The 18,519-nt window shown below is 35.2% G+C and overlaps 1 protein-coding gene across 4 annotated transcripts in view; it reads left to right on the forward strand.

The window, feature by feature from the left end:
- Positions 1–18,519, forward strand: part of PPP4R3B (protein phosphatase 4 regulatory subunit 3B) — a 69,095-nt gene that overhangs the window by 24,185 nt on the left and 26,391 nt on the right. For all 4 annotated transcript variants that reach the window (XM_047745284.1, XM_047745283.1, XM_047745282.1 and 1 more), the window contains 3 exons: positions 5,174–5,251; positions 6,566–6,682; positions 8,053–8,169. In XM_047745284.1, coding sequence (XP_047601240.1) covers positions 5,174–5,251; positions 6,566–6,682; positions 8,053–8,169 — 312 coding nt within the window. The remainder of the gene's footprint in view (positions 1–5,173; positions 5,252–6,565; positions 6,683–8,052; positions 8,170–18,519) is intronic.

An 18,519-nucleotide genomic window follows, 5' to 3' on the forward strand; every position in this document is an offset into this window, starting at 1 on the left:
CTGCCTTCAGCTCAGGTCATGATCTCAGGGTCCTGGGATCGAGTCCCGCATCGGGCTCCCTGCTAAGCAGGGAGCCTGCTTCCCCCTCTCCCTCTGCTCCTCCCCCTGCTTGTGTTCTCTCTCCTTCTCCCACTCTCTGTCAAATAAATAAATTCTTTAAAAAAAAAAAAAACCCATACTTACTGTACAATTCAAGGTCCCATTTGACTTGCTAACTTCTGTTACAGTTCAGGAGTTTGGAAGTAGACTCAGTATAAGCTGATGTAAAGAACTCATTGACAGCAAACTCAAGTGCAGAAGCTTTCAAATGACTGCTTTTGACTTCAGAAGGGTTTCTAAATCTATAATACTTGATCATAAATGCTTTTTTTTTGTTTTAAAAAATAAATTATGCAAACTAATCTATAAATAAATGCTTATAGTGTCATTTTATGTATTTTCTTATAGAACTATTTATAAAGGCTGTAATTATATAAATCACATGTAGCTTTAAGAAAAGAAAGTCTTACTCATTTCTGGTCCATTAGATGAATTTATGAAATAGATACTGTGAATTACCTGTTGTTTATCCAGGGTTTACCACTTAGTTATCTCTTATATGTCAGCAGTGATGCCGAATTCTTTTTTTTTATTCTCAACAGTATGTGAGAACAGAGGAATTAGGATTATGGTGACTGGCCTCTAAAGGTTCATTTCCTAAAGCCCAGCTCTGAGGCTTCTATGTACAAATTTTTTGTCTAGGTATTAGATATTTCCAGATACCCTTCTAGCTAGAATACACATCTGTAGCTTTATTTATTTGAGAAAGAAAGAGCAAGCATGGGCACACACGTATGAGCTGGGGAGGAGGAAAGAATCTTCAGCGCCAGCTGTGGGGCTCCATCTCAGAACCGTAGCCAAAACCAAGAGTCAGAGGCCTAATTGACTGAACCACCCAGGCGCCCTGATAACTATAGCTTTTTAAATGAGTATTAACTTTCTGTATGAATTACATAAGCAAGTAAAAATGTAAAAATTCTGTTTATCTGTACCAAAATAAATAAGTGTGAAGGTACATAAAATAACTCCTAGCCTGAATTAGGTTAATTAACAGAAATTATATGAAAGTACTTACTGTGATCACTGGCTCCTGGTATGTGCTCTAATACATGTTGAGATTCTCTTAAGCTTGATTGGGGCATAAGAGTTTAGTTAACCTTAACTTTCTAACTAACTGCAGATCAAAATCCCATGTGCCCAGAATTGAGAAATATTCTTAAAAATGTTTTAAAAATTAAATTTCTTACAGCCAGTAAAGTGAGGTTATTTTTACACAGAGAGCTACAGATAAGATCCTTTTCACGACAGGAAGTTTTAACTTCTTCCTTCACTAGGAATGGTGGAGGACAGGTATCGCAAATGTTGACATTTTAACATATATATTTTCACTATTTCATAAATGAGAATTGAGTCAAAAACCAGTGAAATCAGTAGTTTAGTTCTTTTTTGACATATTTTGTGGATTTCAGCACTAGAAAAGGAAATTTCTAACCTTTCTTCCCAGTTACTAAGTAAATATATAAAATCTTTCAGTTTCTTTAAGAAAACAACTTACAGTAATACAGTTCTTAATATAGTTCTCCATTTTGTTTTAGAGGTTTTTGAACTCATACAGGATTTAACATATTCCATTTTATCTTACTAGATTTGGCCTGTTCTACTTTGTTATGTATGTTTTACTTTGGTTTGTTGCATAATAATGACTACTTAGGATTCTGACCTATAGTTTGTTATACAGTGGGAATGACAAAAATCTCATCATGCCAGAGACCTGGATTCTAAATCCATTTCTGTTACTAGACAGCCTCAGATAAGTCCACTCTTTGGACATCAGTCTCTTGAAATTTAAAATTAGACTAGGCAATCTATGTAACCTTTTAAAGCCTGATCTAATCTAAATTTCTGCATTAGATGAGTAATGGTAAATGGGTTCTGGGTTTGGGTGGTGTTGTTATTGTTGTTCAAATAAACTCCGCATCCAGTGTGGGTCTTGAACTCGGAACTCTAAGATTAAGAGTTGCATGCTCTACTGACTAAGTAAACCAGGCACCCCTGGGTTTTTGGATTTTGAGCCTATGCCTATTTTTATATTACTGCAAAGGAAAGTTTGATTCAGACTTTATAAAAGTGGCTCTTCATTCCCCCATAAGATTTTGCTGTGTAAGTCAAAAAAGTAGCCACACACAATTTGTCTTAAAAGTTATGTTTTATTAAAAACAAAGGCTTTTAAAACTAAATAAAAAAGAAAAACTAAAGTTATCTAAAGAGACTAGTTTGATTACTTGGAGAAACAGGTATTTAGGGGGAAACATTATAGCTGCATTTATAATGGACTTATAAGTTGTCAATTACTTTTTTTTTTTAAGATTTTATTTGTTTGAGAGAGAGATAGCTCTAAAGCTCACAGGCGGGGTGGGGGCGGGGCAGGGGGAGAAGAGGAAAAGGGAGAAGCAGACTCCCCACTGAGCAGGGAGCTTGATTCAGGGCTCAATCTGAAGACCAGAGTCTGAGCCAAAGGCAGATGCTTCACTGACTGAGCCACCCAGGCACCCCAGTTAATTGCTTTTTTAATGTACATCGGAACAGAGTGCTTCTATAGAGTATTATCAAGAGTAAGTTTAGGAATCAGAAAAAATTAATATAATAATAGTTAAAATATTCTCCTAGCAGCCTATTATACTTGAAATTGCCTCCATAATACATTACACAGTTCTAGCTGTCAGCACACAAATAATGAATCATGGAAGAAATTGCATTTATCAAAAATTGAAACTATTTTCCTATGAAAGTATTCTCCAAAAAAGTTAAAAAAAAAAAAAAACTTTTAGACAAGAAAGGAAGATTTAATCTGGGAGAGATGGAAGAAGAAGAAATTTATAAAAGGTTTAAGTGGAAATAAATGCATAGTTATTCACCAAAACCTAAAATACTGAGGTGAAAATTATTTGGAAAAAGTAATCTGAGAAGTAAGTATAATGCTATTGAATTCTCTCAGAAAAAGATGATTCAGGCCATGGTATATAAGGTCTAGAAGAAGTCAACAAAATAAAGAACAAAAGAAACACCATTCTGAGTTAGACTAATGAACCAGGGAAAGGGGGTGGTTTTGAGTAACATTGATGAGTGGTTAGTGGGAAAATAGGTTACATCGTCCATGATCCTATCTAGTGGTTTTTACTCATATTTTTTATATATACACTTTTATCTGTTTTTAGAAAAACTTACTTAAGGAATTAATACTGCTTCACCGATGATCCACCTTAAGTAAAATGGCAGGTATTTAAGGCATATGCTTAACATGTCATGATTTGATAATCAGCCATGAAGATATCTCTATTATGAACATCTTAGAACATACTACCTTAATTAAAATTAATGCAAGTTATATTTCATAAAAGTGAATTTTAAAAATAAAATTCTGAAATATAGTTTTTTATATAAAATTTTCTGGGGCACCTGGGTGGCTCAGTGGGTTAAAGCCTCTGCCTTCAGCTCACGTCATGATCCCAGGGTCCTAGGATTGAGCCCCGCATCGGGCTCTCTGCTCAGCAGGGAGCTTGCTACCTCCTCTCTCTCTCTCTCTCTGCCTGCCTCTCTGCCTACTTGTGATCTCTGTCTGTCAAATAAATAAATAAAATCTTAAAAAAAAAAAGCACAGGTTTCTTTTTGTTTTAGATTTCTTCTTTTTTTTTAATTGTATTTTTTCACTGTTCCAAAATTCATTGTTAAAAGCACAGGTTTTTTTTTTTTTCTTAGCAGGTTTTTTGGAAATCTCCAAAGTGAATTTCAGTATTCATGTCAGTTTTTTCCTTTGTAATTTAATAGTCCATACTTATTTTGAAAAATAAGAAAATATAGATAAACAGAAAAGCACTCATAATCCATCACCAAAAGATAATCACAATTAACCGCCTCTAATGTTTACCCCTTTTAGACTTTAGACACACAAATTCATATTAAAAATAAGCTGATACAATATTTTTTTGTATTTTTTTTTGTTTGTCCTTGTAAACCGTGCTTATAGAAACTAACACATATCTGCCCTATAATACCTCAGTGTCATCAGTGTGAAAAGCAGTTACTGTGTTTTATCATTTAGTTTTATCCTTGGGAACCACAAGAAAATGTATTCCTGTACCCCAAATGGCCCTAGATAATTATATTTTGTGAGTTCTTATATTTTAAAAGGTTTTGTAGTCTTAACCACTGCCAGAATTCAGTCTCCTTTACTGCTTTTCCTGTGTCATATTTGTAATTTCTCATTTTTCTAATCTATGGTGGATTCACAATGAGATCTTCAAACTTGTTTGAATTATATTTAAATTAAAAGTAAATAAATGGGGGCTTCTGGATGGCTCAGTCGGTTAAGCATCTGCCTTTGGCTCAGGTCATGATCCCAGAAGTCGTGATCCCAGGGTTCTGTGATGGAGCTCCTCTTCTTGCTCCCTGCTCAGCAGGGGGTCTGCTTCTCCCTCCCTCTGCCTCTTCCTCAGTTTGGGCATGCGTGCGCACTCTCTCTCTCTCTCTCTTTCCTCTCTCTCTCTCTCTCTCACTCTCTCTCTCTCTCACTCCCTCTCAAATAAATCCTTAAAAAAAAAAAAAAAGTTAATGAATAGACCCTGAGAGGGAGCTGCAGATCCTTTAACTATAGAGTTAAAATACGTGAGTTTTCATGCATGACTTCTAGAACATAACTGGTTTCCCCACTCTGCCCCCGCCAAGGGTTCTTTATAGCTGAAGTTTCTGGTTAAATGAGGTATTAACGTATAACTAATACTAACTGGTATAGTCAGGGTTTGAAACTTGTAGCGTTAATTTTTTTTTTTTTTTTAATTTTATTTGACAGAGATCACAAGTAGGCAGAGAAGCAGGTGGGGGGGCGGGGAAGCAGACTCCCTGCTGAGCAGAGAGCCCGATGTGGGGCTCAATCCCAGGACCCTGGGATCATGACCTGAGCCGGAGGCAGAGGCTTAACCCACTGAGCCACCTAGGCACCCCTAACATGAATTTTAAGTTTCATGATGAAACTATTATTAGGTTTTCAGCTTTTTTTATTATAATTGGTGTAAATCATACAAATGATTGTAACTTTTTATATTAGACTGTTTCATAGTAATTATTTCTTCTTATGTAGGAAGATGAGAAGTTTTTGTCTGAAGTTTTTGCACAGTTAACCGATGAGGCTACAGATGATGATAAACGGCGTGAATTGGTAAGTTATTTATTGAAATTTGAACCTTTAAAGAACACTTAACTTTTGGCATATACAGCTTTTAATATTGAGTTCGTTAAGAGAATTTTTTATAAATATGAGATGAAAGATACATACTTATATTTTATAATTATTCTCTAGGTTTCTCCTACCTACTGTGTTGTATATTTACCAGTTTCTTAAAGTATCTTGATGTGATTTTTACCCTGCAGTGAGGGGACTTATGTGTCTTACAAAACCCAAAATTAGATACAGGGTTTATGTTAGGACAGAATTGCAAACTCATATATTTTTATAGCTATAGTTACATTATAGAACGGCTCTTTTTTTTTTTTTTTTTTCTTTTAGCGGGGGAAAAAGGTAAGAACCGTGCTTCTTGAGTAAATGCATGATAAGTAATTTGGTTCTTGGAAATGTTTTTTTTTTTCTTTTCAAAATGTATGTATTTTCTGAGGTATAACTCATGCTTTGGAGGAAGAAACTGCTAGTAAGTTGCTGTTTACTAGCAGTTTATCATTTTTTAAAATCAGGTGCTTGGGTTTTAAAAAAGAATTGAAGAAAGATGCGGACTTAAAGTCAGCCAAGTCATCTTGGTATAGTTGATTGCCTACTCGGTTTTCTCATTTATAAAATTAGTTCTTTAAATTCGGGAATGTCTAATGTCCTTTCCAATTCTTAAAAACGGAATTGTACTTTTGAGAGCTCTCTGAGAACCCAGCCTCCATTTGTTATACAGCATGTTTCTGTGAAAGTACATGGCTGTAATTCAAGATACATGCCTTACATGACATTTTTGCACCTAAATCGTTAGTTAAGAATATTATATCTGCATTCACCCTCTGGGACTCTACATATAACATGCACACTGTAATGTCTTTGGAGAGTTCATTGTTCAGTGTTCAGAAATAATGCAAAGTTCACTTTTAGAAAGATGCTAGTTTTTTGTTTTGTTTTGTCTTAAGATTTTATTTATTTATTTGACAGAGAGAGATCACAAGTAGGCAGAGAGGCAGGCAGAGAGAGAGGGGGAAGCAGACTCCCTGCTGAGTAGAGAGCCTGATGCAGGGCTCCATCCCAGGACCGTGAGATAATGACGTGAGCCAAAGGCAGAGGCTTAACCCCCTGAGCCACCCAGGTGCCCCGAGATGCTAGTTTTTAATATGTTCTTTGAATACAGCTTTAAAGGAGCCAGGACACCCTAAGAAATCAAGGTCCTTGAGAAGGGCATATTATACTGTGGTACATCACATTAAAGTGTGCCCCAGGTTTGCTCTTATGTGTGTCAACTTCTGACTTTATTTTCTAATATTACAGGTTAACTTTTTCAAGGAATTTTGTGCATTTTCTCAGACATTACAACCTCAAAACAGGGATGCATTTTTCAAAACTTTGGCAAAGTTGGGAATTCTTCCTGCTCTTGAAATTGTAATGGTAATTATATGGTTTCTTTTCATGTTTCTGAAGTTGTGAATTCGTAGTACTTCTATACTATGTATGTGAAAATATTTATTATAGTAATGCATATTGAATTATATATATTAGCTTATGATTCACTTAATAGTGAATTACTATCAAATAATTCACAAGTGTGTGTTCAGCTTTTGGATTTTTATTAACTTAAATTTGTAATATTAATATGTAAGTACCTCCATATAATATGGCTTCAAGTGAATAAAAATCCTGCATGTTTTTTCAGGACGGTTATTTGTTCTGTAACAATATTATGTTTCATAGAAACTATTAAAATACCTTTTGTTTTTAGACCAGTGAGTAGATGGAGGACAGACTAGACCAAGGTGGCTCATGCTGCAGTATGGTTTAGGGCAGTGGTTCTCACACAATTGTTTATATAATTTTTATCCATTGGTGTTGTATGAAAAATTGAAACTGAAAATTTTTAAAAATACTTACTTAAGATGATAAACATATTTTACAAATAATATAACTTTTATGAAAAAATAATTTTCCAGAAACAAAAAAAATTTTAGTGAGGAGTGGCATTTCACCTTTTTTGCCCATCCCTTTAACATTTGGTGTAAGAGAAGACAGCTAGATTCTCATAGCAACTTCTGCATTTGATTTGTTGTGATATCATATGTCTTGTAGCCTCTGGAAAACCCCACTATACTTGTGATATACTGAGAGTGAAAAGGGCCAGTAATGCCCTAGTATTGTTTATTTTTATGAAAATAGTTTTAATCTCATGCACGTCCCTGGACCACACTTTGAGAATGAGTTAAGGAATGTTTTCAGAATCACTTGAAGATTTTGTAACTTTTGAGTCATTTATCCTTCATCTATCAAAGAGGGAAAAGCATTCAGGATCACTACCTTAGAAAACTAAGATATGGACAAAGAGTAAAAATACCCAGAGTGCTTTTCAAAAGCATCTTCTGTTAGGAGAGTCATAAAAGAGAGAATCAGTTTCTGAGGAGTAACTGGCAAATTCAGGACCAAAGACAGATTCTGGAAATTTTGAAGTCTTAACTAGGTAACATCATTCACATATTGCATATATGTAAATCAAAAAAAAAAATTTATAGCATTTGTAAAGTATAATAGTATAATCCTATGCTGATTCCTAAATATTGCTAAATATTCTCTGAATATTTATCTTTCTGATGGCAAAAACTAAAACTAATTGAGCTGCTTTAAAGCTTTTAATATTTATACAAGGAAAGGAAGAAAAGATTCCAGTACAATATCTAAATCCAAATACTTGGTGTGTATAGATTTGGGAAGGAAAGGGAATGTGGCATAATTTTCGTTAACAGTCCTTAACCCAATTTTCCTTTTACCAGGGCATGGATGATTTGCAAGTCAGATCAGCAGCTACAGATATATTTTCTTATCTAGTAGAGTTTAGCCCATCCATGGTCCGAGAATTTGTAATGCAAGAAGCCCAGCAGAGTGATGATGTAAGTAGTAATGCTCTGGTTCTGTGTGAATTACCTCTACTGTTTGCATACTATTGAGAAAAAAAGATAACTACAATCTAAATCTTCAGTGAAGCAAAATAGATTTCTGATCAGCTACGGCTTCAGCAAGCCTAGAATATGTGGCATTTGATTTGTTTATTTTAAAAAGCTATATGCAAACGTGGGGCACCTGAGTGGCTCAGTGGGTTAAGCCGCTGCCTTCGGCTCAGGTCATGATCTCAGGGTCCTGGGATCGAGTCCCGCATCGGGCTCTCTGCTCAGCAGGGAGCCTGCTTCCCTCTCTCTCTCTCTCTGCCTGCCTCTCTGTCTACTTGTGATCTCTCTCTGTCAAATAAATAAATAAAATCTTAAAAAAAAAAAAAAAAGCTATATGCAAACTCGAGTTGAGATAGATTATAATAGAATCAAATTCTTCAAAAAAGTTCAAGTCTAAAAAAAAAAAAGTTCAAGTCTAATGATGTGTAATTTCAAGGCCCTTACATCAATCACTTCTAATTATACTAACAAGTTGTCTTCACTTGTTCAAATGTGTCTTTTTTTCCCATGTGAATAAATGTTTATTAATGAGACCAGTGTATTTTCCCACTATAGAAATACTTAAACTTTCCCCTTAAACTCTTTTAAGGACAAATGAGCATATAGCTGTAATTTAAAGTACCCTTTCTTACATCAAATATAGTTTAAATAGAAAATAAATATAATTATGTTCCATCCTAAAAAAGATTTTGATTTCTGTTGTTAATTTGACCCTTGTTACGAGTCATTGTTGAATTAAACTACAGTTTTTTTTATATGTTTTGTGTTTAATCTCTTACTCTCTCCTTAGATTTCCACATTCTTAGTTAGATATTTCCAGTGTTGTTTTTTTTTTTATTTTTAAGCAATTTTATTTTAGAATCCGTTTGAGCTAATGCTGCAGTTTTAGGCAGTACAAAAGAAATAGAAGAAATCTTTATGTTAAGTATGTTTTAAGGTGTTTGTTTTTTTTTTTCCTTCATCCCAAATGGTACTACATCTGACTTCAAAGAAATAAATACCTGGTTTATTAATCAGTTTATAATCTCACTGTTGGTATGTGTATCTTTGTGCCATCCTTTACAGAAGGTAACTTTGAATTTAACACTCTTAATTGGTGCATTCTCAGTGATGTATATGATTAAGGACATTCATTATAAAATTGCTTCAGATCATGAAAGTAGTAAACTTTAAAATTCTTAACTCTGAAAGCTTTTATTTCTGTTTTCATTAGAAATATTTCCTTGTTTATATTCAGTTGATGAATGAGACTTAGAGAAGCAATTACTGATCTTTAACTATGTAAAGTTCCAGTCTCAGTCTTTTTCTTATAATCCTAGTCTTCAAGGTCTTCAAAGTCTTTCCCCAGATTTTCTGAGATCTAGCAGTTTAACAATTTAAAAATTCTGTTGCCTCAAGATAATGGAGTTAGACCACAAAAGAGGATAAAAAAATTTTTTTTCTTCAAAATTAAGGATTCTGCATGTTAAATTCTTTGTTGACTTCTGGTAACCTTTGAAAAAAGACTTACCTGTGTATTTGGTGGGCAGTTGCTATTTTGGAGCCCTTTTAAAGTAAATTCACAACATTCGAACTTTTCTTTCCAGTATTATGGAGCAGATTTGTTTTAGGAACCTGGATTACATATTAAAATACGTATTAAACAACAGGAAATACTAACATTTTTTTACTGTAGTCATTTTTTCTAAGCTGGACAGATAACAGGAATAATTGCTATCTTTTTGTTATTCCAGAGATTTCACATATTTTTATGCTAATGTTCTTTGAACTGCTCAGTAAAACTTATTTTAGAATCTCACGGGATAAGTAAACAACTATTACTGAACCACTTATTTTGGCAGGTATTTTCACTGTACTTCTCACTTAAAAATAAACTCATGTTAATTTTTAAAGATACGATAATCGCATTGGGATTTTTTTAAGAGTTCTTATTTTGTAAAGTTTTATACTGAAATACTTAACGGAATTATATATGTGGAATTTACAATTATTCTGGAAGATGAAATTTGCCATAATAAAGTTAAAAAATACATAAGCTAATCTCTGAGCTAACTATTTGATATTTTATATGGAACATAACGCGTTTCTTAAAATTGCACCCATTTTTTAACTTTTTGTTTTGAAATAATTTTAAATTTACAGAAAAGTTACAATAATAGTATAAAGAACTCCCATATACACTTCACCCAGATTCCCAGTTGTTAATATTTTATCTCTAATTTGCCTTATTCTTTCTTTGCTTATATTTGTATATACACATTTACCTACAGAAATAATTATTTTTGTTTTAAATCATTGAAAAATAAGGTACAGAAATGATCACAAGGTGTCTTTTTACCCGTATCTACTTCAGTGTCTAGTAAAATTATCAAAATCAGGAAGTTAGCATTTTTACAGTATTAATATCTAACTGCAGTCCTGCCTCAGATTTTGTCCGTTGTCCCAGTAATGTTCTTTTTAACCAAGACAATACTGAAAACTTTCTGGTCTAGTGTCCAACAATTTGGACTTGTCTGATGTTTCCCCATGATTTGATTTAGGTTATTTCTTTGTATCAGAAATGGTACAGAAGTAATGTTTTCTTTAGCGCATCACATCAAGGAATTCCCTTAAAATTAAAAAATGAACTGAAAGGGGTTTTTTTGTTCAGACTATTTTGCTGTTTCACAGACTTAAGGAATTGGACCATTAAGTTCTGTAGAATTTGAAGAGCTGCTTTTGCTCTCTTCTGACATGTCAAATGGATCAAAAGAAGTATTGTTTTTCTAATTATTTTAGCCCTCATTCAAGTTGCTGCAGAACAAATTTCACGTGCATTTTTAAAATAATTTATACATTTAAAAACAAAGATGTTTCCACAACATCCATCAGTTTTTATTCTACTTCAGAATAATGTTCCTGCTCCTATCATTCTTTCTTTTCCTCTTATTTACTATATTCATTGGATCTAAGATACATGGATGCTAATATTTTCTTTTTTTTTTTTATTTTTTTTATTTTATTTATTCACTCGACAGAGACCACAAGTAGGCAGAGAGGCAGAGAGAGAGGGGGAAGCAGGCTCCCCACTGAGCCACCCAGGCGCCCCGATGATGCTAATATTTTCTTGATCTTACCAGGAAGTGTTAGTGGAAAAATTTTCATTTGGCTTTTTGTCATGCTTGCCACGTAGCTTACAATAACTGTCTAATGCCATAGATTATAAAATGTATCTCAGTATCAAGAAGTTAAAAGTTTTAAGAAATCTTAGAACAATGAAATGAAGTATGTTCTTTATCTTTCCCAATCAGAAAATAGAGATGCCAACTGATAACCTGGATAATCTCTCAATTCCATGTGTAGGTACCCAGAACTTCCCCGCTTTTGCTGATTATTTTTTGCAATATTGCAAATTCTTAAACCCACAAAACTGTACTTTAAATAATAGTATGTGCTTCTAAGAATAGTATGAGGTTAGAGTGTGATGAAACCAATGGGAATATTATTTCTCTAAAACTTTGATTTAGATATAACTAAAACCTTGAAAAATCTCTCGGAAATCTTGGTTAAACTCACTTGAATGTTGCTATTTAGGTGAAGGATAGCAAACTTTCCTTAAAAGGCCAGAAGATAAATAAGACTTGATGAGCCCTTTGGTATCTGTTGCAATTACTCAACCCTGCCATTGTAAGAATGAATTGTCCAAAGATGGTGTAGCTGTGCTCCAGTAAATGTTTTTAACTTTAAACTTTTTTTTTTTTTAAGATTTTATTTATTTATTTATTTGTCAGAGAGAGAGAGAGAGCACAGGCAGACAGAGCAGGGAGCCCGATGTGGGACTCAATCCCATGACACTGGGATCATGACCTGAGCCAAAGACAGCAGCTCAACCAACTGAGCCACCTAGGCGTCCCTACCTTACAACTTTATGTACAAAGTAGGCAACCAACAAAATGGTCTTGTGGTTTGCCAAGCCCTAACTTAGACCCCTTTCTCAGAATATTGCAAGACAGTGATGGTGGCATTCAAAGGCTGACTCTGAGGTTGTAACTGCAGAAGCTACTATGGCAGTGTAAAAAGAAGTTAAAAGAGAGAACATAGGAATAAGCAGTCTTCAATGGAAAGAAAGTCATTGGGCACTCTTAATTAAGATTATAAATTTAAGAGAGATGGAGAAAAAAAATTATATATATATATACATATATATATATGTATATATATATATTTTTTAAGAGGGTGTTCCCTAGAATAGATTTGGTAGTCCAGCATTGACACATATTAACTAGAGTTACTCTATAATGGTTTGTTTGCACATCAAGTCAACATTTGATTTTAAGAAGGAATTTTCCAGTGGTTTTTTTGTACCTCTTCATTATTTAGCTGCACTTGCTTGAGCATGAATTTTTTTCTAGCCTGAGTAATGTCATTGTTGGGGAAGCAGGTCAAGGAAAATTGGATTTGTTTGTATAATATTTTAATGCTACCAGTAAAGAACTCCAGCAAACAGCTTTAGAAATCAGACAGTTCAACTCTAGCTAGCTTGAATTTTGAAAGAGTGATCCAACTTATAGTGATTTTTCTATTCCATTTCCTTTGTTCCACCATTGGAGAAATAGGTATGGGAGAGTTAATAAGGTCACTTAGATAGTTTTGTATCTTAGATGGCTGTACTGCAATTAGAGAGGCTGGGTCCTTTGATTCAGCTCTTCCTTCTGTTCACCAGGGCTTGCTCCGTTATGTTAACTAAGAAATGAAACATGCCTTAGAGAAAACTTAAATGTTGTTAAGACTTTTAGTTCATAGACGTATGTTCAACCATTCATTAATTGTTTCAGAACTGTTTGTTCATTGTTTCTGAAAATACCATTACTTTTGAGTGGGTGTAGTCATGCATTGTAGTGGACTAATTATAATTACTTACTGAGGTGGGTGTACCTCTGGAATAAGACTGTCTTGCTGTCCCATACTGCTCTATGGGGCAGAAACTATAAATCTGCAGTTAATTCTAGTATTTTAGGAGTTGATTTTTACTTAGTTTGGCAGGATCCAGTAATATAATAGTAGTAGTAGTAATAATAATAATAATAGAACCTGACATGTATCTAGGGCTTACCTCGTTTTTTCCCATCTTTCTTTTACTGGCCATTGTCTACTGTATTACCAACTGTGGTTTCATGTATTTTGTCTAGCTTTTTTTTGTTGTTCCAGATAAAAAACTAAATCTAGTTCCTGTCACTCTTTCTTGATCAAAAGCAGAAGTCTGATTTTATATGTATTTTCACAGCAGATTTTAGTACAAACGTCTAACTCTTATTACAGATTTAGAATGTGGATTCCTGTCTCTTTTGTATTTTAATAAATTATTTGTTTCATTAAAGTGACACTTAAGAGTAGTAAAAAATAAACACAAGGATTCAGAAGTTTAAAGACTTTTGTATCATTGCAGTGGCAATTAGTATTTTGATTGTTAAAAAATTCCCATATTTTGCCCTTCTCTCCCCCCTGCATCTTTTTTTTTTTTAATCTAAGTCTGATTTTCATGTTTTTTTTTTTTTTCCCTTTTCTTTAACAATGAAACTATAATAATAGGCTTGAAGAGTGCTGTTCAATTTTCTGTGATGATGGAAATGTTTACTCTGTAACCACAAGGTAACCACTTGGTAACTGTGGCTGCCAAGCACTTAAACTACAGGTAGTGTGACTGAGGAATTACTAGTTTTAATGTTAAACTGCCTCATGTGGCAAGTGGATGCCATATTAAACAGCACAGGATTAGAATATTTGTTACCTATACAGCCAGTCTAAGGAGTGACTCTTTTATTTATTTATTTAAAAAAAATTTTTTTTTGAGATTTTATTTATTTATTTGGCAGAGACACACGAAGAGAGGGAACACAAGCAGGGGGAGAGGGAGAAACAGGCTTTCCACCAAGTGGGGATCCCAATGCGGGACTCCATCTGGGGCCCCTGGGATAATGACCTGAGCCCAAGGCAGATGCTTAATAACTGAGCCACTCCAGTGCCCCTAAGGAGTGAATCTTTTATCTTATAACCATTCTAAACAAAGGATGTCTTGATCAGGTATCTGATTTAGAAGTATAGTTCTACAGATAACTGAAGAAGGAAGACCTGACCTGTGGCAGAAGGAAGTAGGAGAGTAAGAAATTAATGTATTACTTAGAAATGGGTTTGGCTTCATATATCCGAAAAACCAGGAGTGGCATCAGCAAGATGGCAGAATAGGAAATTCCAGGTCTCGTCCCCACAACAGAAACTGATTTAGCAGTTATTAACAGACATGAATACCTCCATGTGACTTTAGAGTCCAGGTGAGAGGTAATAGCATTTTAGTGGAGCACAAAAATGAGAAAAGATACATTGAAAAAGGGTAAGAATAGTTTCAGTTTATCCTTGTCACTTCTCCCCAAGTGAGCATAGCACAGTACTGAGAGATCCTCTGGCCCCACAGATTCTCTCTCATGGGGAAAGGGAGAACAAAGTGAGAGTCTGACTGACATCTCCAGCCTTTCAGAATGCTACCCATGAGGGCCATTTCTTTCAGGTCCTACCCAGAACAGTGAGGGAATCCCCTTGCAATAGCTAAGAACAAAGAAAAGAGGCAGGGGCTCTCAAAACTACCACACACATCTCAAAAGCTGGTCCATGTACCCTAGTAATGAACCTAATCAACTGACCCACCCAAAATCTCTGACTGGGCTGACTGGTGAAGAACTTTCCCTGCCAAGGCCAGTCTGTAAAGACTAAAAGAGCTAACTACTTTTTTAGATGGGCAGATATCAGTGCAAGATTACAAAGATCAGGAAAACTTGACACCACCAAAACAAAGAAAATAAAGCTATCAAAACTGACCCTAAAATAATGGAAAACTGAACTGACTGACAAAGAATTCAGAATAATTGTCTTCAAGAAGTTCATTGTACTGCAAGAGAACACAGATAACTAAATGAAATCAGGAAAACAGATATGAACAAAATGAGAAGTTCAACAGAGAAAAAGTATTTAAAAAGAACCAAAAGAGGGGTGCCTGGGTGGCTCAGTTGGTTAAGCATCTGCCTTCGGCTCAGGTCATGATCCCAGAGCCCTAGGATCGAGTCCCATTTTGGGCTTACTGCTGAGCTGGGGAGCCTGCTTCTCCCTTTCCCTGCTGCTCCCCCTGCTTGTACACTTGCTTGCTTTCTCTCTCTGTCAAATAAATAAAAATCTTAAAAAAAAAAAAAAAAAAAAAAAAAAAAAAAGAACCAAAAGAAATTGTAGAGCTAAAGAATACATTGACTAAACTGAGGGGGAAAAAAAAAGCAATAAACAGTTCTGATAGCAGACTCACTCAAGCAGAAATAAAAAATCAGAGAACTCAAAGACAAGCCATTTGAAATTATCCAGTCAGAGAACTAAAAGAAAAAAGAGTGAAAAAAAGAGAAAGCTTTCATGAATTATGGGGTGCAATGAAGAAAAACAGTATATGTATTATGGTACCCTCAAAGGAGAAGAGAAAGGGACAGAAACCTATTTAAAGAAATAATGGCTAATAGCATCAAATGAGGGGAGAGATATGGTCATCCAGGTACATGAAATTTATATGTCCCCAAATAGATTCTACCCAAAGATGTCTTCACTAAGACACATTACAATAAAACTGTCAAAAGTCAAAGACAAAGAGAATTTTTAAAGCAGCAAGAAAAAAGACAAAAAGCCTCATCATATACAAGGGAATTCCCATAAATCTCAGCAAATTTCTCAGCAAAAACCTTTCAGGCCAGGAAATAGTAAGCTGATATATTCAAAGTGCTGAAAAAAACCCCTGCCAACTGAGAATACTTTACCTGGCATAACTAGACCTGCCTTATAAGACATGCTTAAAGAGAATTCTTTTTTTTTTTTTTTAAGATTTTATTTATTTATTTGACAGACAGAGATCACAAGTAGGCAGAGAGGCATACAGAGAGAAATAATCAGGCTCCCTGCCAAACAGAGAGCTCGATGTGGGGCTCGATCTCAGGACCCTGGGATTATGACCTGAGCCGAAGGCAGAGGCTTTAACCCACTGAGCCACCCAGGCACCCCTCTTAAAGAGAATTTTAAAGTTTAAAATGAAAGAGCACTAAACAGCTACAAGAAAGCATATGAAAGTGTAAATCTTACTGGGGAAGATAAACATATAGACAGATACAGAATAACATAAAACCCTACTCATGGTGTATAAATCACTTTTAACCCTAGTATAAAAGGCAAAATATTAAGAAAAACTATAACTACAAAAGTTTTTAATAGATACACAGTATAAAATAAATTCTGGGACACCTGGGTGGCTCAGTCACTTACAAGTCTGCCTTCACCTGGGTCATGAGCCCCAGGTCCTGGGATCATGTTCTGCATCAGGCTCCTTGCTCAGCGGGGAGCCTGCTTCTTCCTCTGCCTGCTGCTCCCCTTGCAGTGCTCACTGTCTCTCTCTTTCTGACAAATAAATAAATAAAATCTTTAAAAAAAATTTTTTTTTTAAATACATAAATAATAAATTCTGACATCAATAACATAGTATATAGGTTGGGAGTAGAAATGTAGAATTTGTTTGGAATTGCTGATGAGATATGAATACTCAAAATATGTAAGAAATTCCTGCGACCCAGTAGCCAAAAAAAAAAAAAAAACCAACCCAATTTGAAAATGGGCAAAGGAATTGAACAGACATTTCTCCTAAGTACACACATCTCTGTTAGGATGGCTAATATCAGGGCTGTAGGAGAAAGTGGTCTCCACAAGAGTTAAGTTCTTTGTAATTTTTGCCTGTTGGAAGAACTTGAAGGACAAAAGGTAGTAGGCAGTGGCACTGTCATTTATGCATAAACCTGGAGTACTCAAAATAGAATTCAGGTTTACAAGATGAAATCATGGAGAGAAGAATCATGCTGTGGAAGCATGTGTGTTTCTGAAAAGTAAAAATCTCAAGAAGGAAAAACAAATGGCATTCTTGATCCATCTTTCTTAGTGAAAGAGCTTCAGATGAAACTATCTGAAGTAGCAGATACAATGTATGTTTTCACATTGTGTTAATTTTTGAAGTGGCCCTGGGTCCTGACTACAGTACTATCAACAATATGTTCAGGATTGTTTAGATACCTGTATTTATAATTTAAAAAAATATTGTGGGGGAGGCCGATGAATTTCTGTTAAAAGCCGTTCCTGAGTGTTACATTTAACAGACAATGTAAGTATTTGTTTACAGTGTTTGACAAACCACGCATTTAAGTACAACCAGCAAAAAGGAATAAGTATATGGATATGTGATTTTGAGATTAAAGTTAGTCTTAAAATGTAAATAAAATCTGGAACGTGTCCTCAAAAAAAAAAGGGGGGGGATGACTAATATCAAAAATAAAGATGACAAGTCTTGACAAGGATATGGAAAGAAGAGTCCTTGGGCACCTGGGTGGCTCAGTGGGTTAAGCCTCTGCCTTTGGCTCAGGTCATAATCTCAGGGTCCTGGAATTGAGTCCTGCATTGGGCTCTCTGCTCAGCAGGGAGCCTGCTTCCCTACCCCCTCTCTCTCTGCCTGCCTCTCTGCCTACCTGTGATCTCTCTGTGTCAAATAAATAAATAAATTCCCTTTAAAGAAGAGTCCTTGTACACTGATGATGGGGATATATTGGAGCAGCCATCATGGAAAACAGATGGAAGTTCCTCTAAAAATTAAAATAGACTACCATATGATCCAGCAATCTTGCTTCTGTCCATAAATCCAAAAGATCTTGAAGAGATACCTGTCTTCCCATGTTCACTGCAGCATTATTCACAATAGTCAAGACATCTAAGCAACCTCAGTGTCCATCTGCAGATGAATGGATAAAGAAAATTTGTCATATATGTACAGTGGAGCATTATTCAGCCTTAATAAAAGGAAGTCCTGCCATTCTTGACATCTTGGATAAACCTAGAGGACAATTTGCCAAGTGAAATAAGCCGGACACAGAAGGAAAAATACATGATACTTCTTACAAAAGTAATACAGACTCATAGAATCAGAGAACAATGGTGCTTGCCAGGGGATGGGGGCTGGGGGAAATGGGAAAGATATTAGACAAAGGGTATAGAATTCCACTTATACAGGATGAGTAAGTTCTGGAGATCTCCTCTACAGCATAGTACCTATAGTTAAGAATATTATATACTTGGGGCACCTGGGTGGCTCAGTAGGTTGGAGCGTCTGCCTTCGGCTCAGGTCATGATCCCAGCATCCTGGGATCAAGCTCCGCTTGGGGCTCTCTGCTCAGCAGGAAGCCTGCTTCCCCCTCTCTCTCT

This window comes from Lutra lutra, chromosome 9, assembly GCF_902655055.1.
Source record: "Lutra lutra chromosome 9, mLutLut1.2, whole genome shotgun sequence".
NCBI classification, from domain to species: Eukaryota; Metazoa; Chordata; class Mammalia; order Carnivora; family Mustelidae; genus Lutra; species Lutra lutra.